Source organism: Daphnia carinata, chromosome 5 (assembly GCF_022539665.2).
Source record: "Daphnia carinata strain CSIRO-1 chromosome 5, CSIRO_AGI_Dcar_HiC_V3, whole genome shotgun sequence".
Classification (NCBI taxonomy): domain Eukaryota; kingdom Metazoa; phylum Arthropoda; class Branchiopoda; order Diplostraca; family Daphniidae; genus Daphnia; species Daphnia carinata.
In genome coordinates this window covers 1,332,140-1,350,946 of record NC_081335.1, presented here as the reverse complement: position 1 = coordinate 1,350,946, position 18,807 = coordinate 1,332,140, and the positions used below count along the sequence as shown (strand labels likewise).

General features: G+C 40.2%; 1 protein-coding gene across 1 annotated transcript in view; it reads right to left on the bottom strand.

Moving 5' to 3' along the window:
• Positions 1–18,807, bottom strand: part of LOC130696813 (kinesin-like protein CG14535) — a 67,055-nt gene that overhangs the window by 15,255 nt on the left and 32,993 nt on the right. Inside the window, exon 4 of the mRNA XM_057519922.2 lies at positions 18,131–18,522. Coding sequence (XP_057375905.1) covers positions 18,131–18,522 — 392 coding nt within the window. The remainder of the gene's footprint in view (positions 1–18,130; positions 18,523–18,807) is intronic.

The following is an 18,807-nucleotide window of genomic DNA, read 5'->3' as shown; positions in this document are numbered from 1 at the left end:
AGAGAGGCAAACGACCAATGAAGTCAAGTCATGCGTAGGAGAATTGAAATAACACAGACAAAGAACAAAAAAAAAAAAAAAAAAAATATTTAAAGAAAGACAAGAGGAAATAGTTCTGGTCTCGTTCTTCCTTTTTTTTCTTTCTTTTTACTCCGTTCGCTCGCTCTCATCTTTGAAAGGGAGGGACAGGTTCTAATTCAATTCAGTGCAGCTCAACCGAATTCAACGACCGCGGCTATATAGCCCGTAGTGTACATAAAGCCCTCTATATATATATACAGACACACACAAACCGAAACGATGGCTGATAGACTAGCAGGTTTCCAGACTTCATTCTGGCCAAATTCCAATATTAAATACACGTACACGTCGATAGAAGGAGGAAAAAAAAAATAAAAAATAAAAAACTGTGAAATGTTTGTGAACAGTTTGAAAGGCGACGTTGCCCCCTACCCGAACTGTTGAAAGAGGAAAAACGGAGAGCACAGGTCGCGGTCCGGTTGATCCTTTCGGGCCATTGGGAGACGGTGGCGGGACCTCCCGGGGTTGAGTGAATTGCGAAAGATTTACGACGGCCAATAGAAAGGCTTTACAGGAGGACAGGAAAAACAGGATGGGATATTAGACGAGTGCCAAGTCACCGGGAAAAACCGAATCAAAACACAATTGGCTAATGGACGGGAATGTAAAGAGACGGCCGCGCTGTTTTTTCTTTTTCTTTTTGTTTTTTCATGGCCCAAGTAGAAACAAAAATAGAAGCTCCAAATGATTCGTCGAAGATGTCTTTTCATTTGTTTTGTTTTCACTCTCTCTCTCTCTCTCTCTCTCTCTCTCTCTCCTCTCTTTTGACGTCTTAAATTGCCAAGAACAAACGCATAAATGTCCGGTCCAGTACGGCGGCGGATGTGTGGCAATACACAGGGGGGAAAGCTTCACCCATCCCATTTATATCGTAAATAATAAGGCCAAACCACCAGGATATCCGATTGACGCCGTATTTGTATACAAGACAGCAGACGGGCTGGATTGAACTGAGTTGTTTCTCCCTCATGCAAAACGGGCTCTTGCAAGACGGATCAATGATTCACCAGCAGCTAAAAAAAAAAATGTATCCCCGTTTACAGGACTTCTACATCTTCGTTTTTAGCCCAAGCGTGTCAACACTATAGCGCTATTTAATTCTATGTACAACCTCCCGACGTAAAAAACAAACAAAAAAAAACAAGTAAAAACAAACAAAAAACGTAAACGATTATGATGTGCTGTACGTTTTGTCTCAGTGATTCCGAGACGCTGGATGCAATTGAGTTGTGCAGAGCATGCAAAGAGAGGTGACGACTGAAACACACAAACCGTGTGTGTGTTAAGCTCTTCTCTCCGTGTTTGTTCATCTTTTTTTTTTTTTTTTTTTTTTTTTTTTTCTTTCTCCCGCACTGTTGTTATGCACGACATGTATTCATAACCTTGTCGTTTTGTTCGCTGCGTCTTACATTGTGCAAAGCTCGAAAATGAATAAGAAGCCGGAGCAGGAAACAAAACAAACGCCGAGCACATAGGAGACGACGAGAGGCACATGTGTGTGTGTGTGTGTGTGTTCTTTAGCCGGGACCAACGAGTTTTGCTGGCCCTTTTTGGTCTCGGGAGAGGAACGCAGCTGCGAAAGACGGACCGTGTAGACGCTAGACTCTTGCTTTCGTTTCCCTCCCCGTAAACTACTGGCAAGCAGATCTAGTCCGCGTCGGAGAGAAGAAACCAATTACGCACAGGCTCCCTCCCGGCTCTATATGCTGCACCTAGAACTCTAGCCCTTTAAAATTTGTCTTTTTTTTCGTTCTGATTCAAATAGAATTTGACGTAGTTCCCAAGACATTTAAACAAATCCTAATGCAAGCATTCGTCTTTAATTTTGATTGAAAAAGAAAAACCGATTGACGTAATGAAAGATTTCGTCAAACGTGGGCAATAATAGAAGGACGAGGGCCTACACCTACGATCGATTGTTTTCGTCAACGACCATTTCTGTGCGACGATTTCAGCCCGTTTTGGAAAATTATCAAATAATTTTCCGTCGATTCCACTCGAGAGAGCCAACTCCCTACTTCTGGCGTTAACCTTGTTTGACTCTCGACGCACTTGAATGTCATGCGGAATGTGTGTTTAAGGGAAGTCAGCCGTATGGATGCATCTCTCAGAGTCAAATGGGGAAGCTCCTCGGAAATAATTGATGGTCAAAAAGAGGCAAGTTTCGGAATGTGTCTCTCTCCTCTCGTAACTTATCTCCATGAATAATCAATTCAATTAGTCCAAAGTGATACCCACTCTATACTGCACACACACGCGACGGTATGTATAAAAAAAAAAGAAAAGAAGTATCGTTCAAAAAGGTCTCCAAAGATTTGAACAATACGGAAAAAAAAACCCGTAGTTTTTCTATGTTCCAGAAAAAAAGAAACTGGAACACACAGACAAAAAAAGAGAAGGCGACAGCGATTTACAGGGCAACCGGATATATCAAGCCAAACCCTGCCTCAAAAAAGATGATGGAGAAGCAGCGAAAACGTCTAAACAGAAAGAAACAAAAAAAAGAAACAAAAACAAGAAAGCATATTAAGGGAGATATCATACGATATCATTCCGGTCCCTCGGAGATGTATAGGCTACAGCCCAAACGCATAAGAATACATAGAGAGTCGCTACGGTAGTTGGTATATCTTTGGAACGCGAGTAGAGAGAGAGAGAGAGAGATGATCCATCAGGTTGAAGAAAACTTTTTTTTTTTTTTTTTTTTCTTATGTCGCGCAACTACGTTGGGTATGTGACGCTAGGGCTGGATCGATGTGAGCCCGTTGCCGGGCTACAAAGAAAAGAGACGGCCTTCATCATCATTGCCCTCAAGTCACTTGATTATTATACACAAGGAGGTGATAGAAAGAAGAAAAAAAAAAAAAAAGAAGGAAGGAAGGAAAAGGAAAAGAAATAAAACATCTAATGAGGAGGGTGGGGTGGCCGGTAGAAAATCAGGCCATTTGGACAATGAAACATTTTTTCCCCCCCAAACATTCCGAATGTTGAAGGGAAAAATGGATATTAAAAGTAAATGAGAATGAGGGAAGAATGAAATCCAAAGTTCGTCTCTTCCTACCTGTTGGCTTCAGGACTTCTGACAGCATCCATGGAGCCGCTCTTGTTTGTTTTGCCTTTAATATTCAAACGTATCGAATCACATTCGATACCGTGACGATCACCAGTGAACGATAAAACGGACTGACGCGTGATGTAATAATCGAAACGGCAGAACAATTCGATTTTGAGAAAATGGGCAATATTCGATATTTAGGGGGAAAAAAAAAAAGAAAACTGTTCATCTACGCCCGCGCTCTTGGAATTATAAAAATGATTGAGATAACGTCTGAACGGTTGGCCGTCCGCGGGCAGACTGAGTCGCTTCTGGGCGAAGGAGCGAAGCAGAGCGGGAGGGAAATGGAGGAGGAACCGAACATCGGGAGCGACGCCTAGCGACGCCAGGCAGATTGCGCAACTCGTAAAAGAAAGGGCAAATAAAAAAACATATGACTGTGCTGAAAGATACAGTTGCGATATGTTCGACAAGAACAAGAAAATTTGCATACGAATGAAAAAAAAAAAAAAAAGCCAAGAAAACAAAAAATAATTGAGCAAGAAAAATCTAATTGAATGGAAAAAACCTTTCTCTTTTTAAATCGATAAAATCTACCACATTCAAATGAAAATAAATAAAAATGGAAGGCTGGAGGCATCAGGTGTCTGGGTATTCGCAGAAGTGGTCCAAAGGAGTAAATCTTTTAATCAATTTCTTAAGAACAAAAAAAGAAAACTGGCGACGTGTCAATAGAATTCTGATTAAAAAAAAAAAAAAAATGATCTCTATTGACTATTTCTGATCGCTGACAAATAACTCGTTTGTCCACTTTCATCAAGTAGCCCAATCCCGTGCGTAACGAGAAAGCTGCTGTCCCCCCCTTTGATTCTCGTCTTTTGTCCTCCTCTGTTTATGATAAACAGCAGGAATACAACGCGCAGAAAAGAAAAAAAAAAAAAAAATATGAATACTAAAAAAAAAAAGAAAAGAAGAGGATGTTTTCCCGGGGTCAAACTATATGGCAGTGCGTTAAAAGGACGCGCAATCATCCGACGACCAGCACACATCACTAGCAGCAACTGAGGATTGTCTACTACGATATTGGATTTCTTCATCTTCCTTTTCTCGTTCCCCATTATTATTATTTATTTTTATTTTTTTTTTTTTTCTGGCAGGGGCCGTTCCACCTTTTATTCGGCTCTTGTCGTCTGTCCCGCGCGTGATGGCCTTTTAGTATTCCCGTCGCTGCTGTGGCGCTGCGTGATAGAGAAGGAGAATAGCGAGACATGCCGACAGGCTAGAAGTCTTTCCGCGTGCAAAAAAAAAAAAATAATAATAATAATAATAAAGAATCGAGAGTCTTTGTGATTATCCGAGAAAAAGAGAGAAGCTCATTTTCAAAAGAGGGAGAAAAAAATTCAAATGCACTTCGCTCGCTTTTTTCTTCCTAAGGGATTATTTCACACCAACAATGCCTATGGAGCGCAGGTGTAATCTCCACTCAATCAATTAAGTATCCCCTTACGTTTTTACATCCATTGTTTCGCTAAAGGGAATTCTTTCTTTTTTTTTTTTTTCAAACATCAAAATGAACTCTAGAGCAACAGACCAACGGAAAAAAAAATGGAGCAAAGTAAATCACTTTTCCAAGAGATAGAAAGAACAAAGTCTTGAAGACAGAGGTACTCGATCAAGCGGGCAACGCACAACATTGTGAAAGATGTTTAAAAAGAAAAGAAAAAAAAAAGATTGAAATGGATATGCGCCAACACGCTGTACATGCCTCCCATGTTGTTTTCTATTTATTTCTATATTTTTTTTGTAGAGTCCCTGAGTCTAACCGTGCATATACACAAGGTAGTAGTGGCCCTCTTACATTTTCAATGCAACTATGAGCTATAGATCTGCCATATTCAAACTCACTGGCGTACCCGACAGGATCCGGCCGATTGCAGAAGGGAGAGACGGGGGTGGGGGGGGGGGGACGCATGGAATTTATGCTGCACGAGTCCGGTTATTATGGTGTAATGCGCTAAGAGATGTATTTCATCCGTCGCAGCGCGCGCTATGAGTTTTGCAAAAAAAAAAACGTAGTACATGAGAAAGTACCTCCATTTTGAGGGCAACCCATCGCCTACGCGTATTAGTTTATTCACGCAAACTTCGATAAATACACCTGACGATGGAGACGAGCATAACGCGGAAGGTTTTTTTTTTTTCTTTTCGTCTATCCCTTTCAATATTACACATCAATTGCTAGAAAAGAGTATCATCTGGGATTCGGTAGATGAAAAAAAAATATAAAAAATAAAAAAAAAGCCCACAACATGGAACCTTTTACGTAGATGATTGGCAAAAATGGTGACACGTGATGCCAGCGGCACCAGCCGTACAATAATGAACTGATTTCCTTAACTCTACGTTTGGTAGTAGAGCTTATACCTGTGTACATCCTTACCTCCAATAGTGGCGAGGTTTTGGGGTCGAAAAAGAAGATCATCTTACGTCGACTTCGCCCCGCGCTTTTATCGATTGATGTCTACTGTAGCTATTAGCAACCAAACTATTAGCGTCGCGATACCATACATCGAAGATGTACACCATATCTCTTTTCTAATCAATTAAAAGTATTTTCCTTTTTTTTTTTCTCCGATCGATAGAAAATGGCATTTTTTTTTTTCTCTCTCCGTATCGAAACGAACGCGAAATAAAAAGGAAAGTGAAGAGGGACGAACCGCCACGAAAGATTCGGTACAATTGTTTTTTTTTTTTTGTTCCTTTCGTCTGCTGTTAATGCAAAAGAGAGTTGTTGTTCTTTTTGCCTTCGACCGAAAGACGAGTTGCAGCACATATAATAGTTGGAGTAGTATTGTTTGTAAACATTGGTTGACCTGTCCCTCCCCTCACAGTTTTGGTCATGTCTTATAGAGAATAGAGCGCGAGCAGTTCTGTGAAAAACCGGAAAAACAAGAGCAGTGCCCTTTTGGAAAAAACAAACAAAACAAAAAAAAAAACGGAAGAGTCGCAAGAGCGCAGAGAGCCGTGACTCCCCCTCCTGGACGATAATTGAGTTAAGGGAGCCCGAAAAGCCTTGCCGGATATAGAGATTGAGGCAGCAGAAGAAGAAGAAGAAGCAGAAGAAGAAAACAAAGAAAAAAAAAGGCCCAGAAGATTTTTTTTTCAGGGCAAGAAATGAAGACAAGTAAAAACAAGCGAACAAGAAAAATCATGGAACACACAAAAAAAATAGCAAAGTGTTGTGAAATTGAACGGGCAAAGAAAAAAAAAAGAAATACGTAATGGATAGAAGCCTCTTGTTTAGTTTCTCAGTTCGCAGCGTTGTCCCTTTCCACAGTTAGCGATAGTCCAAAAACGGATGGAGGGGGAGTGGTAGAAATGCCGAGAGGTGAAAAGGTCATTTACGCTTATATTTACAATACAAAAAAGGAAAAAAATGGTGTTGTGTGATTTTCGGTTGACCAGAGGAGAAGAGAGTATCTCGCTGTACGTGCGTGCGTGCTCGCCAGCTATGTGTGAGTATAAACCAGTGATTCGTGTCTGAGCTGTTCTGGGGCCGCCACCCTACCAACCCCACCCAAAGTCACTCTCTCTCTCGATATAGTTCTAAGCTTTATCTTTTTTTTTTTTTTTTTTTCCTTTTTTTTTTTTCTACGCTTCATTCGATTTATTTACAATAGTAGCCCCACTTCTAAACTACATGCTGGTACTAGGCGGTAGACTGCCAAACGTTTTCCAGCTCTCCGGAAAGCGCATCCAACCATCGTCACAAGAAATAAAAATGCACAATCTGTGCCGTTTGTCATGGCAAAAAGACAACCAACAAAAAAAATAAAATAAAATAAAACAACACGAAAGAGGGGAAATCCGAAAAAAAGAAAGAAATGGGTTTAAAAAGGGGTGGAGTTCAATTGAGCGAAATTCATGACCTTATCTCCCGTCAATAAACGCTCAAAAACAAATTTTTGAAATGAAAATACACGATGAAAAATGTACTGTTAACGCAACAAAAATGTCATCAGTTCCCTATATCATCCCCTATACATCAAAAAGGTGGACCCAAAAATAATAAATAAATAAAAAAAAAATGGTTTAGAAAAGATAACTAAGATACTAAACAACACCCCAGCTGGCGCCTTCACGGACCGTTATGTTTCACACCAATACCTTTCGCTCACATCCGTACCTCACTGCCTTCTGTCTAGACCCTTGCGTAGAGAAAAGCAAACTCGGCGTGAACCATCGTGTCGTCGGTCCCGCGATCAGCAGGGTCAACAGACAAACTGTCCCTGCCTCCGAAAAAAAAAAAAAAAAGGGCAGCTAATGAGAGGATCGTCATCACCTCCCGACCACCTCTTTTTTTTTCTTCTTCTTCTTCTTCTTCAATGTAATACGGACGGGTGTTTGGAAAAGGGGGGGGGGGAAGGATATATGATGATGATGTCCTGCTAATGAGCTTTTGACACGGGATTATACATAGTAGAAGCGACGAGTCATAAACAAACATGGAAACTAGTTTCGTGCCCAACAAGCGCCTCCGCCACCTAATTCTTGGGATGTGCTTGTCATTTTTCGTCATCGTAATACCCGCAACGATCGTTAAGGAAATGACAGAAGCTCGGAGAAGAAGAAGAAGAAGAAGAAGAAAAAAAAAAAACATAGATCTTGTAACGTGAACATATTATTGATGATGATGATTTTTTCTTTCTACTTGTGGTCTCAAAAATTTTTCGGCTTTAAAAAAAAAACAAATAAATTAAAGGGACAGAGTATATTTCCGGTTGCGGCGCTGGTTAATGAACCATTGATTTCTCCTATTGCTAACCGACTCGTGTTTCCAATCCGGCGTGACTAATCGCAATGATCGTTAAACACAATCCAGAGATCATCAGTCATCTTCAAAAAAAAAAAAAAAATCGCTACGGATGACACACAGTCGGCGAGTTCATTTTTTACTTTTGTTTTCTTTTTTTTTTTTCTCCGAATGGCATCAAATTGCGCGGGGAATACGAATCTCTCGTCGTAAAAAAAAAAATGAAATGTGTTTTGATCAAACACAAACATTTGAGAAATTGAAAAAAAATAGACATCGCATGTATAATATCGGATTAAATTCCACTTCCTCCTGAAAAAAAAAAGATAAACGGAATAAATAAAAATGGTGGGGGGAAGGGGGAACTGTGTGTCATCCGGAATTGAAGTAAGAGGGTTCGTGTACCATCCACTGAATACCAAGAGAAGCGGCTCTAGGCTCTCTCCCGCGTTTGATCCGGCTGTCAAGTCAAACAAGAAAGCTGCCACGTCACACTTTGTTAACGCTTTTTTTTTTATTTTCGCCTCTCTGTTATTGTTACTGCTGAATATAAGAGCAAGCGATCAAACTGCGCTGCGTCTTCTTCTTTCTCGGCTTTTATTTTTCAACCCCTCCCCGCCGAACAGTTCGCCACCTTCCAGTCCCTTATTTTGGTCATCCAACCCAGAAGAGGAGGTAGGGGGTTGGGGGGGGGGAATTGTAGCCGATGATGTGGCTCTCTGTCTGATCGAAAACAAAGCCTTTAAATCCGCTAGTAGCAGAATAGGGTCACTGTGTCTATGCGCCCTTTCGTCTGATTTATTTAGATACATTTTTTTTCTTTTATTTGCGTGCGTATATTACCGATCTCCACCCCTCCTCCCCCCTCCCCTTCTAGCTATTTAATGCTGCGTATGATATTCTTGACGACGAATTCGTCAGAGATCCTTTTCCCTTTTCGCCGCAATCTTTTATTATTCTCTTTTTTTTTTTTTTTTTTTTTTTTAAAGCCAAGTTTTGTTCCTCCGGCACACGACTAGTAAAGCTATAAAAAAAAAAACGAGAAGCCTGCACAGCCGTTTGAATGGAACCCATTTGTCCCATTTCTTTTTTTTTTTTTTTTTTTTTTTTAACCCCCTATATATTCCAAATCAAGCGGGCGCACGAAATAACCGCAACACAAACACAACAGAAAAAGAAAAGAGGAGAAAGAAGGCGCTTGATGATATCAACGCTCGGAATCAAAGACGCGCACAGTCGGCTTTCTTCATTGCCTCCCATCTCTAAAAGTTTTTTTTTTTTTTTTTTCGGGCTTCGCAACTATCGCCATCCTAAATCAGAGGTAGTAAGAGAGGAAAAAGAAAAAGAAAAAGAAAAAGAAAAAAGAAAATAGGGAAGTCGTTGTTCAAAAGCCCGTGGAACAGATAAAAACAAAAACAAAAAAAGATGGGGCGGCTGTGTCGTCTTGAGACAAAACGATTGTTTTTTTTTGTGTGTGTTACGACGATTCATATTTATGTGTTTATTATTACTTCGTTGTTTTTGAAAAAAAAAAAAAAAAAAAAAAAAAGAAACGTCATGGTGTTTTAAATAGGCTCTTATTCTCGTTTACGTCGTACCGTAAACAGAAAATGTAAAAAGGAAACAAAATCAGTTTGAGAAATCGCTTGACTAGCTGGAGCGAATATCCATGGCAAATAGAACTGAGAAGAAGTTCCCCCCCCCCCCGTCCCGAATGTGGAGGAAAGAAATTTTGCAATTCAAATGAGATAGGGAGAGAAATGATGCGGTGTTCGTTTAATTAAGAACCGTTGGCTCTTTAACGACTTGGCGAAAAAGAAAAAAAAAAGAGAATAATAAAAAGAAATCCCAGGAATCTAAGTGGAAAACGGTTTCCCAAGTTGTCGGATGATTCAGCGGATGCTTCCCCCCTCTCCAAACCCCCTCCCTTCCGGATAGAAGGATCGCGTCATCGACGCTCTTCGGTCCCTCCTCAACAAGGAAAACGCAGTCATTTCCCAAACCCTCTCAAACATTTTCCTGCTGCCATTCCGTCTCTGTCTCTCCTTGTTCGCATCTTCTTCTTCTTCTTCTACTACCTCCCTCGTATTTTTACTAAACGCTCGGCTCGTGACTGATTGTGTGGGAGGAGCTTGCAGTTAGAGAGATACCCCCCCCTCCTTTCGACGTCTATACAAGCATATCCCTTTTTTTTTTTTTCAAAATAAAAAAAAAAAATACATATTCCAAATGCATCTGGGAGATGAAACATCCACCAGCTCTACATCCAAATCAAACGTTCCTCCACCCAAAAAAATAAAAAATAAAAAATACAAAACAAGTGTCTTCAAAGAGAAAGTCAGCTGGGAGGGCCTTTTGACTGATTATAATGTTATGACAAGGTGTGTGTGTTAACTTCTGACGGCAGAGGAAATTGACCGATCTCTATTGAATTGGAAAAAAAAAAAAAAAAAACTCAATCCAAACAGCGACACGCTTTTGTTATCTTTAGGGACGGCACCCCCCCCCCCCTTTTTTTTCCAGGAAAAGAAAAAAAAATATAGAAATGTTCATCCAATCTAATAGAAGAATAACACTTCAATTCCGGATAGTCCCATCCGACGGCACTTCTGACGTCCATTTTTTTTTTTCTTCCCCAAGAAAGAAAGCAATTGAGAAGAAAAAAAAAAGTAGAAGCGGATGTATACCTCCGACCACACATATCTGTGACGATCTTTTTTTTTTTTTTCTTTCTTTCTTTCTCACTTGGGTTTTTCTCTCGTTTTTTGGGGGCTACGGGAGCTCACATTTATTTTTTTCTTTCTTTATCTTGTCGGATTATATCAGAAACGAGGCTGCCTTCCATCCACACATCACATAGAGAAGAAGAGACTAGAGCATTGAGAGGACCAGATGCTTGTCACGGATCGATTCCTGCCACCTTATTCTTTTTTTTTTTTCTTCCCCCTTTTTTTTTTTTTTTCTTTTGTGTTTTTTTTTTTTTATACCGCATTTCCTTCCTTCCGCTTTTCTCCCTTCAAGAACTCCGGCCACCCCCGTGAACACGGGTTCGTGATCGGCAAGAGAAGATACACACAAGAAAAAAAAAAAAAAGAAAGAAAAAGAAAAGAGGAGCAAGCATTTTCATTCCCTTCTCCATTTCTCCAATTTCCCCGTTTTATGTGCGCCCATCTCGTCCGGTCGTCCAGCAAAATGCCTTCAAATTTTTGATAGGATTGGGTGAGGAGTACGCTCGCCCGCACTCGCATGAGAACAGAGAAATTGATAAGAAAAAAAAAAATAATAAAATAAAATAAAACTATTGTAGTACAATCCAACCGATTCCCTTCCAAACTGACCACAAAATGCAATTGTCCAGACCCTTCGTGGGAACGCCGACCAACTGGGCGGAGTATATTTGCATATCCTCCTTTTCTTTGCGCAAACAAAAGACACAGCCGTGAAATGTGCCACTATTTTCTGGTTGGCCGATTTTTTAAAAATGTATAACTAATAAACAGCGAGTCAAAATAAAATAAAAAAAAATAAAAAATAAATAGAAATAGCCGACGAAATGTAATAAACTTCATTTTCTTTTTGAAAGAAATGTTTCCATTTCATTTCACTCGGCACGCGTCTGCACTGGTACGCCATTATCTAAATACATTTCGCCGCATACTTTTTGGAGGGAAATAAATAAATCCCCTTTGCTCATCTCGGACGCTGTACGCTTTTCATATCCAAGCGCCGTAAATACTGTCGCTATGGGCGGATTTAATCCGCTCTGCCATCTGAACGATCGCCACCGAGTAATGGAATGATGTTCGTCCACGAGCAACAAGATGTGGGAGAGGGTAAATAGAAAAGAAAGAAAAAAGAAAGAAAAAAAAAGGATAAAAAAAAAAAATCTGGACATTGGACACGATGTTGTTGTGTAAACCCCCTAATCCTATTCCGCTCTTGCAAACGAAATTTTCCAAAACTTTTCCCCTTTCTTTTTTCTTTTTTTTTTATTTTTTTCAGTGTGTTCAAAAGAACAAGAAAAAAAAAATGGAATCTCTTCAACGTCAAAAGAGTCGGCAGGTGCCAACAACAATTGGATCAATCACTGCTCGTCCAGCGAGAACAATGATAGAAGGCTTTTGTTACATTGGGAAGCCTTTTCAAACGAGAAATATGCCACCGGGCTTTTGTTTGTTTTGTTTTTTTTCCCGTACAACTTTCACGACACTTTCACGCTGATGGAACCTTACGCAACGTTCATTTGAATAATAATCCCTTCGGTCAAAGGTGTTGAAGAAACATCGCATATTTCTACCCTTTCCTTTCCTTTTATTTTTCCCCTTGTTTTTTTTTTTTTTTTTTTCAGAATAATTTCGCCCCCCCCCCCTTTAACGCTGAGCATTCTAATCCGCTTTAGACGTAGCTTGTCTACAAGCACATGCGCTCCAGCACTACACTTCATCCATATTCGATTCAATTTCTTTTTTTTTTTTTTTTTTTTTTTTTTTTACGAACTACAAAAATTGTTTTTTGTTTTGTTTTAGAAAGAAAATGCTCAAGCGAAAAAGAGAGAGAAGATTTGCGCGTTTTGCTAGATATTGTTTTCGTTTGGAAACGATCGACACAAGCATGCCGACGTGCCGCTTGAACGGTCAATCGCTCGTAAATTCTCCAAGTAGTAAGAATATTCCTCCTACGTTTCAGCATCCTCCCCCCCCTCTCCCTCCTACCCATTGGCGGTATTCAAGCAAGACCGATTCAATCAACTGTATGTATAGAAACTATAAACACACACACGAACACGGCGTAGAAAGATGAAAAAAAAAAAAAAAAAAAGGAGGGCCCAGCCTCGGTGGGAGGATTTGAATGGGAATGATTCGTGATCTGTCGCATTATATATAGAGAAGAAAAAAGAGAGCGCCACAGTGCACGAGTTCCTTCTCTCTTTTCTCTGTGTGATGTGGCCATTTAAAATCATTGACTCGAAACGCCCCTGACTCGTAAGACTTTCTGGCACAAGAGTAGCACCGACTTCCAAAGCAGGACACACACACACACACACACAGAGAAAAAAAAAAAAGAAAAATCTTGGGGTAATTCAAAAAAAAAATAAATACAACCGCATCTTGTGATACGATGGTAGCTCTTATCATCTGAACGTCTAAAAAAAAAAAAAAAAAAATACCCTGAATTTAAATAAAAGAAGCGAATCCAATATTTTTTTTCTTCTTTTTGCTGGTAACGCGTGGCGTCGTAGAAAAAGAAGTTTCGACAGCAATTGATTGATATGCAAACAGGGTTATAGAAGAATACACACGCATACGTATGTTGTGCATACAGTCAATACGCGTGCAACTTGGATATGTTTTTTTTTTTCCGCGTGTATGTTTGCAGTTGCTCTGATAGTCCACGGATTGAAATCAGCTGGTCCATTTCCCAAGCGAAATGTCTTTCATTTTACGTACCCAGAATTTTTTTTTTTTTTTTTTTTTTTTTCTCGAATTCAAATCAAATTGATCGTGTTACCTTCCCCGATGAAGCGGCTCGCATTTTGTACGCGTGAAAAAGCAAAGGGAAAAGTTCGTGAAAGTGACGAATCGGATAATGCGTGACTTAATGGCGAGCAACAATAAAGTGCCCACCATTCACCAAAAAAAAACAAAAAAAACACAGTAAGGACCAATATGGAATAAAAAAAAAACTAAACAGAGCAAAAGAAAACGTAAGTGAACCGTAATCTATATATATATATGTATAGAAAGAGAGAGGAAATGCGTATGTAAGAGCGGCAGTGGTTTGTGTATAGCACTCCATCCGTCATTCAATCAAAAATTAAAGGGAGACCAAAGAGTTAGTGAGGGTAGTTGAGGAGGCAGGAGGGCAAAAAAAAGGAAAAAGGATTGATTGATGTTCGGCAGAAAGAGTACAGCAGCCACCGCCCCAGTGATCCGTGATCACGTCGCCCGCGTGTAAATGCACGAGAACCCCCCCCCCCCTCCCGTTAACGGAGCGCTAGCCGAGTCGAAGTGCTTACTGATGTTCACTCACAGTTGCTCTACTTGCTTTGCACTTTTTTTTTTTTTTTTTTTACCCTCCTATATAACTATTCCTGATTAAAAAAAAATATACATATATATATATTCAAAATTCAAAAATGAAAACGGCGGATGGAATGGTACGGCGTCAAAACAAATTTTTAGGGACCAACGGTCGCATCAACATGGGAAAAATGAATATTTAATTATTTAAAAAAAAAAAGAGTATGTTGTTTTAGTTCAATCGAAAAAAAAAAAAAATAATAAAAAATATTGGAAGAATAAAGCCGGAGACGGTGGCCAAGTTTGGGATGAAGGATGTCCGGAGGGGATTGACTGCCGCCCGCTACACAAGCCCGCCACCTCGGCGGCAGATCGAACCGGACGGAAGAGCGTCCGTGTCTAAGGGATTTGAGACGCGGTTTGGTGTCGTTCGGCCATCCATCTCAACGGATGAGTATTCATCGACCTTCCCTACTTCTACCCCTATTTTTATTCATTTTTTTTTTTTTGGTGGGGGTGGGGAGCGCGTCTATCTGACTTCCTCTTCATCCCGACGGTCCCGAATAATCTTAACCTTTAAAGGCGCAGCAGACGAACAAAAACCAGAGAGGTATCAAAGAATACCTAAGTCCTTCGTTCTTCTTTGGCTCTTCAAACTGTGCCTCATACATAAGTTAGCCTCCCTTTTTTTTTTCTGATGGGGGGTTCTTTTTCTGGCTCAAGAACACACTTCCAATTTCCCATTCTTTTTTTTTTTTGTTTTCTTCTTTACCCATCCGCAATGTATGTGTGTGTAAGGTCTCCTATCGGTCGATCGCCAACGAACGTACACACGCAAGAAAGATGTCCCCTTCTCCGCACCCTATGGAGATGCTGGCTTTTGGAATTGTTGCTAAACAGGCGCCGTCGTGGCAAGTGACATAAAACAGGGATACACGAAAAGAGAACGAAAAAAAAATAAAAATAAAAATGGCTTTCCTGTTTACGTTTTTTTTTTCTCGCTGCTTTTTTTTTTTCGCCATCTTGAGAGAGCTGGACCGACAAGCACAAACCATCGATCAGTTTTGGAAAGTTTTTTTTTTTTTTTTTTTTTTTTTTTTTTTTTCGACGTTCATTAATCACTAGGCGTTTCTCGTCTGTTTGTTTTTGCTTACATTCCATCGCTGACTACGGACGACTTTGTCCCGAGAAGCGGAAGAGCAAACAGTTTGCGACGGCATTCCAACCGTGGCGACTCTCGGCATCTGTGTAGACGCTAGTTCCAAAACGGAGCAAACGTTTTCCCGTGAAAAGAACGCACGACCCGACGACGACGACGAAACGATATGTCACGCTTTTGCACGTTGTCAAACGAGTTCCACATGTAACAATAACATTCAGGAATGCTGTTCCTTTACAGATTTTGTTAAAAAAGAAAAAGAAAAAGAAAAAAAAAAAAAAAAGAAACTTTGGAAAAGCAAAAACAAACTGATTTGCATGTTTGTTTGCCCTGTTGAAAATCACGCCTCTTTCCTAAGAATCACTCTCACAAATGAAAACAAGAAGTTCCCTTCCACTTGGCTTGGTTGCCCGACGTTCCCGATTTTTGGCCGGCTCCTGATCGAGTTATGCAATCGGGCAGATCTGCGCTTTTGTTGTGATGGATAGCCTTCAATTCTCCCCTCATAACCGTCTCTTCGCGCAATGATGGAATCACATTTATATGGGTGCGTGCATGCCGTTCGTATAAATTCTTCATCCGGGCTGTCCACACATTTTTTTTTTTTTTTTTTTTTTGTTTCCAACCCCTCCAGCAGTTTGGGAAACCCGCTTGGTCCTTTCCCTCCGCGTTTGCTGGCGCAAAGTGTTGTGATCTCTTTCGGTTGTGGCGTCCGCGTGTATCCAACTGGCCGCGCATCATCCCGCATCATCTCGATAATCTAGTCATCAGTCCATCGATCGGTGCGCTTCTTCTTCTTTCAACGAGGTTCTTTCTTTCTTTCTCTATTTACTTTTGGACGGTGGACATTATAAGCCATCGAGCTATACGAGAGAGGATACTTATAATATTCCTATTGATGCGTCATCATTACCATCGTATGGCGGTGTAGACTACTACTACTACCGGTTTTGAGCCACGCAAGGTCGTGGATGAATTGTCAAGCAACATTTTTGGGGGAATCTTTTTTTTTTTTTTTTTTTTTATGGAAGTACGTCCTTCGAGAATCCAAAGAAAGTGGTTATGAACGATCGTCGTCTTTTTTTTTTTTTTTTTTTTTTTTCATGAATGCCAAGCGGAACAGGAAAACTTGATCCATCTTTAAGCGGCAGCCTTCAACGCAAATGGATTGCTCTTCATCCGGAAAAGATGACCCTTATTCCCTCCCGCCCTTTTACGTCGGTCCAAGTGCGCCAGTACAAGTGGAACCCTAAAAGCGGTTGCTGTTGTCATCGTTAGATGGCGATAAACAACATTCACGAAATTGGAAATTCGAATTAAAAAACAAAATCCCAATTCATCCACCTTTAAAAAAAATATTGACGTTGATTCAAATTGCGCTATCAAATGCAAATCCTCGAAAGTTTTAAAAAAATAGGTTCAGTTCTTTTATACGCCGCCAGATGACAGTGTCGTCCAGTGCGCTAGAACGTCAATTTTACGCAACACAAAAATAGCCCGCACGCAAGCGCAGTCTAAAAATAAGCAAAAACGTTTAAAGAGCCCCAAAACGAAAAAGACATAAAAACAAAAAAAAAAAAAAAAAAAAAAAGAAAAAGGGAAAAACAAGAGTTCTAATTCAATCCGTCGGTTATAGGTGTGCGTTGTTAAACGCTTTAACTCGCGTGCAGTCAACTGATATATACTCCTATATAGGTTTTCGGTTACCAGGAGGGGGGAAGTTTTTAGGAGATGTCGGGACTCTCTGGACGAGCAATATACCCGTCAGCCCATAAAAATTTCAAACCTCATCAACTAGCCAAAACGAACAGCAACCAAACTCCACGGGGTTAGAGGCAAAAGAGAGAAGCAAATCCACACAAATAAACATTAAAAAGAAAAAAAAGAAAAAAAATCTAAAAGAAGAAGAAGAAGAAGAAGAAGAAAAAAACGCCTATTCACTATGGAATCGAAGTGAAGGATAATGATCGGGCCATATAGCGTCCGTCACGACATTTAAAGAGTCGTAAAAAAAAAAAAAAAAAAAAAAAAAAGACTCGGGAAGATAATGTCATTATATGAAGTGGAAAGGAAGAAAAATAACACCTTTGAATGTTCTGCCTATGTGTCTTGCGTATATCTAAATGTTGTTCATTTTGTCTTCCAAAATAAAAAAAAAAAAAAAAAAAAAAAAAAAGAGTTTAGCCTACACTTTCTTGTCCCGAAAAGAGAGAGAGAGAGAGAGAGAGACATAGAAGGGATATAAAAGTCGTGAAAAAAGAAAAGAAAAAGAAGATTCGATAATCTCTGGTAGCGATCACGTTCTTGTATATATGGGGAAGAGCTCTTTTTTTTTTTTTTTTTTTTTTTTGCCTGTGATGCATAACATCTATTTTCTCGTGTAGCGCCTGTTTTTTTTTTTTATTCTCTCCCGATTTATCACGCACCACCGTCGGCCCCTATACCCTCAAGGCTGTATACTACGGTATCAGCTGACTCTCTCTAATAGTATCTAAAGATACGAGAGAAGGGAAAAGAAAAAACTTGACAGCTCAAGAGAACTGAAACTCTTTTTGGAACAGCAGGCGCAGAGGATCTCGTTCTTTTTTTTCTTTTTTTTTTTTTTTTGTTGGGCTTTTCAGGTCTGATTTTTTTTTTTTTTTTTTTTTCATTTTCGTACCGCTCTGTCATGACCACCCCTGTAATTATCCATGTATACCTATTTCGGTTTGGCCCCTCAAGTCAAAAGTCGCGGTTACACAACGCACAAAAAAAAAATAAATAATAAAAACGAGGGAAATTCAAACATTCCATACGCACGAAATTGGAATTTAAAAAAAAAAAAAATGAAGATGTCGGGAAAGAAAAGAGCGTGACCGTCGACTTGACGTGCATAATTGAACAATAATACGACTGCAACGTTTTGTCTGCTAAACCCCCCCCCCCCCCCTCACCCAAAAAAAAAAAAAAAAAAAAAAAAAAAAAAAAAAAGAAAAGAAATAATAATTTGAATCGGGTCCTACCTGGCGAAGAAGGCGGCAGCGGCTGAGGCCTGGGCGGCCGATCCGAGAATGCCGTTGACGCTGTAGGCGTAACGGGTTTCCAGGTAGCCTTGCTGATGATGTAGGCCAGACAATCCAGCGGACAGTTCGGCTGGAACGTGTTCCTTCATCGCCGGCTTAATGGCAGGTGTAATGGCATTGGGGGCATTGGCGGCGTTGGCCGTTTTGAAATGGAGTCGGTTGGCGGACGACGTGCTGGCGGACGTCGACGAAGGCGGACGAGCCGTTCCACAAGCGCCCAAAGGCGCGATAACAGCAGATGGCGAACGCAGGGTAACACCTCTCGGCGGAGGAGGCGGAGGAGCGCGACGTTGATCGCCCATCGTCTCCACTTTCGTTCGTGTCATCAAAACCTGCGAATAAAAAAGAATAACAATAAATTACAATAAATTAAAAAAAAAAAATAGTAATAAAAAAAAAAATACGAGAATAAATTAGAAATAAATGCTGTAGGGCTTTTTCAAAATCCGAGTTATTCATTGCCGCTGGCGCATTAAACTAGCAGCTCTGTTCCAGCACACACGCATAAAAATGAAGAAAAAGGGACAGACCAATCGGGTTGTTATCAAAGTATATTCAGATTCCCCCTCCCCCCCCCCCCTTCTTTTCCTCAAAGTTCCGATGATCGTTTCACACAT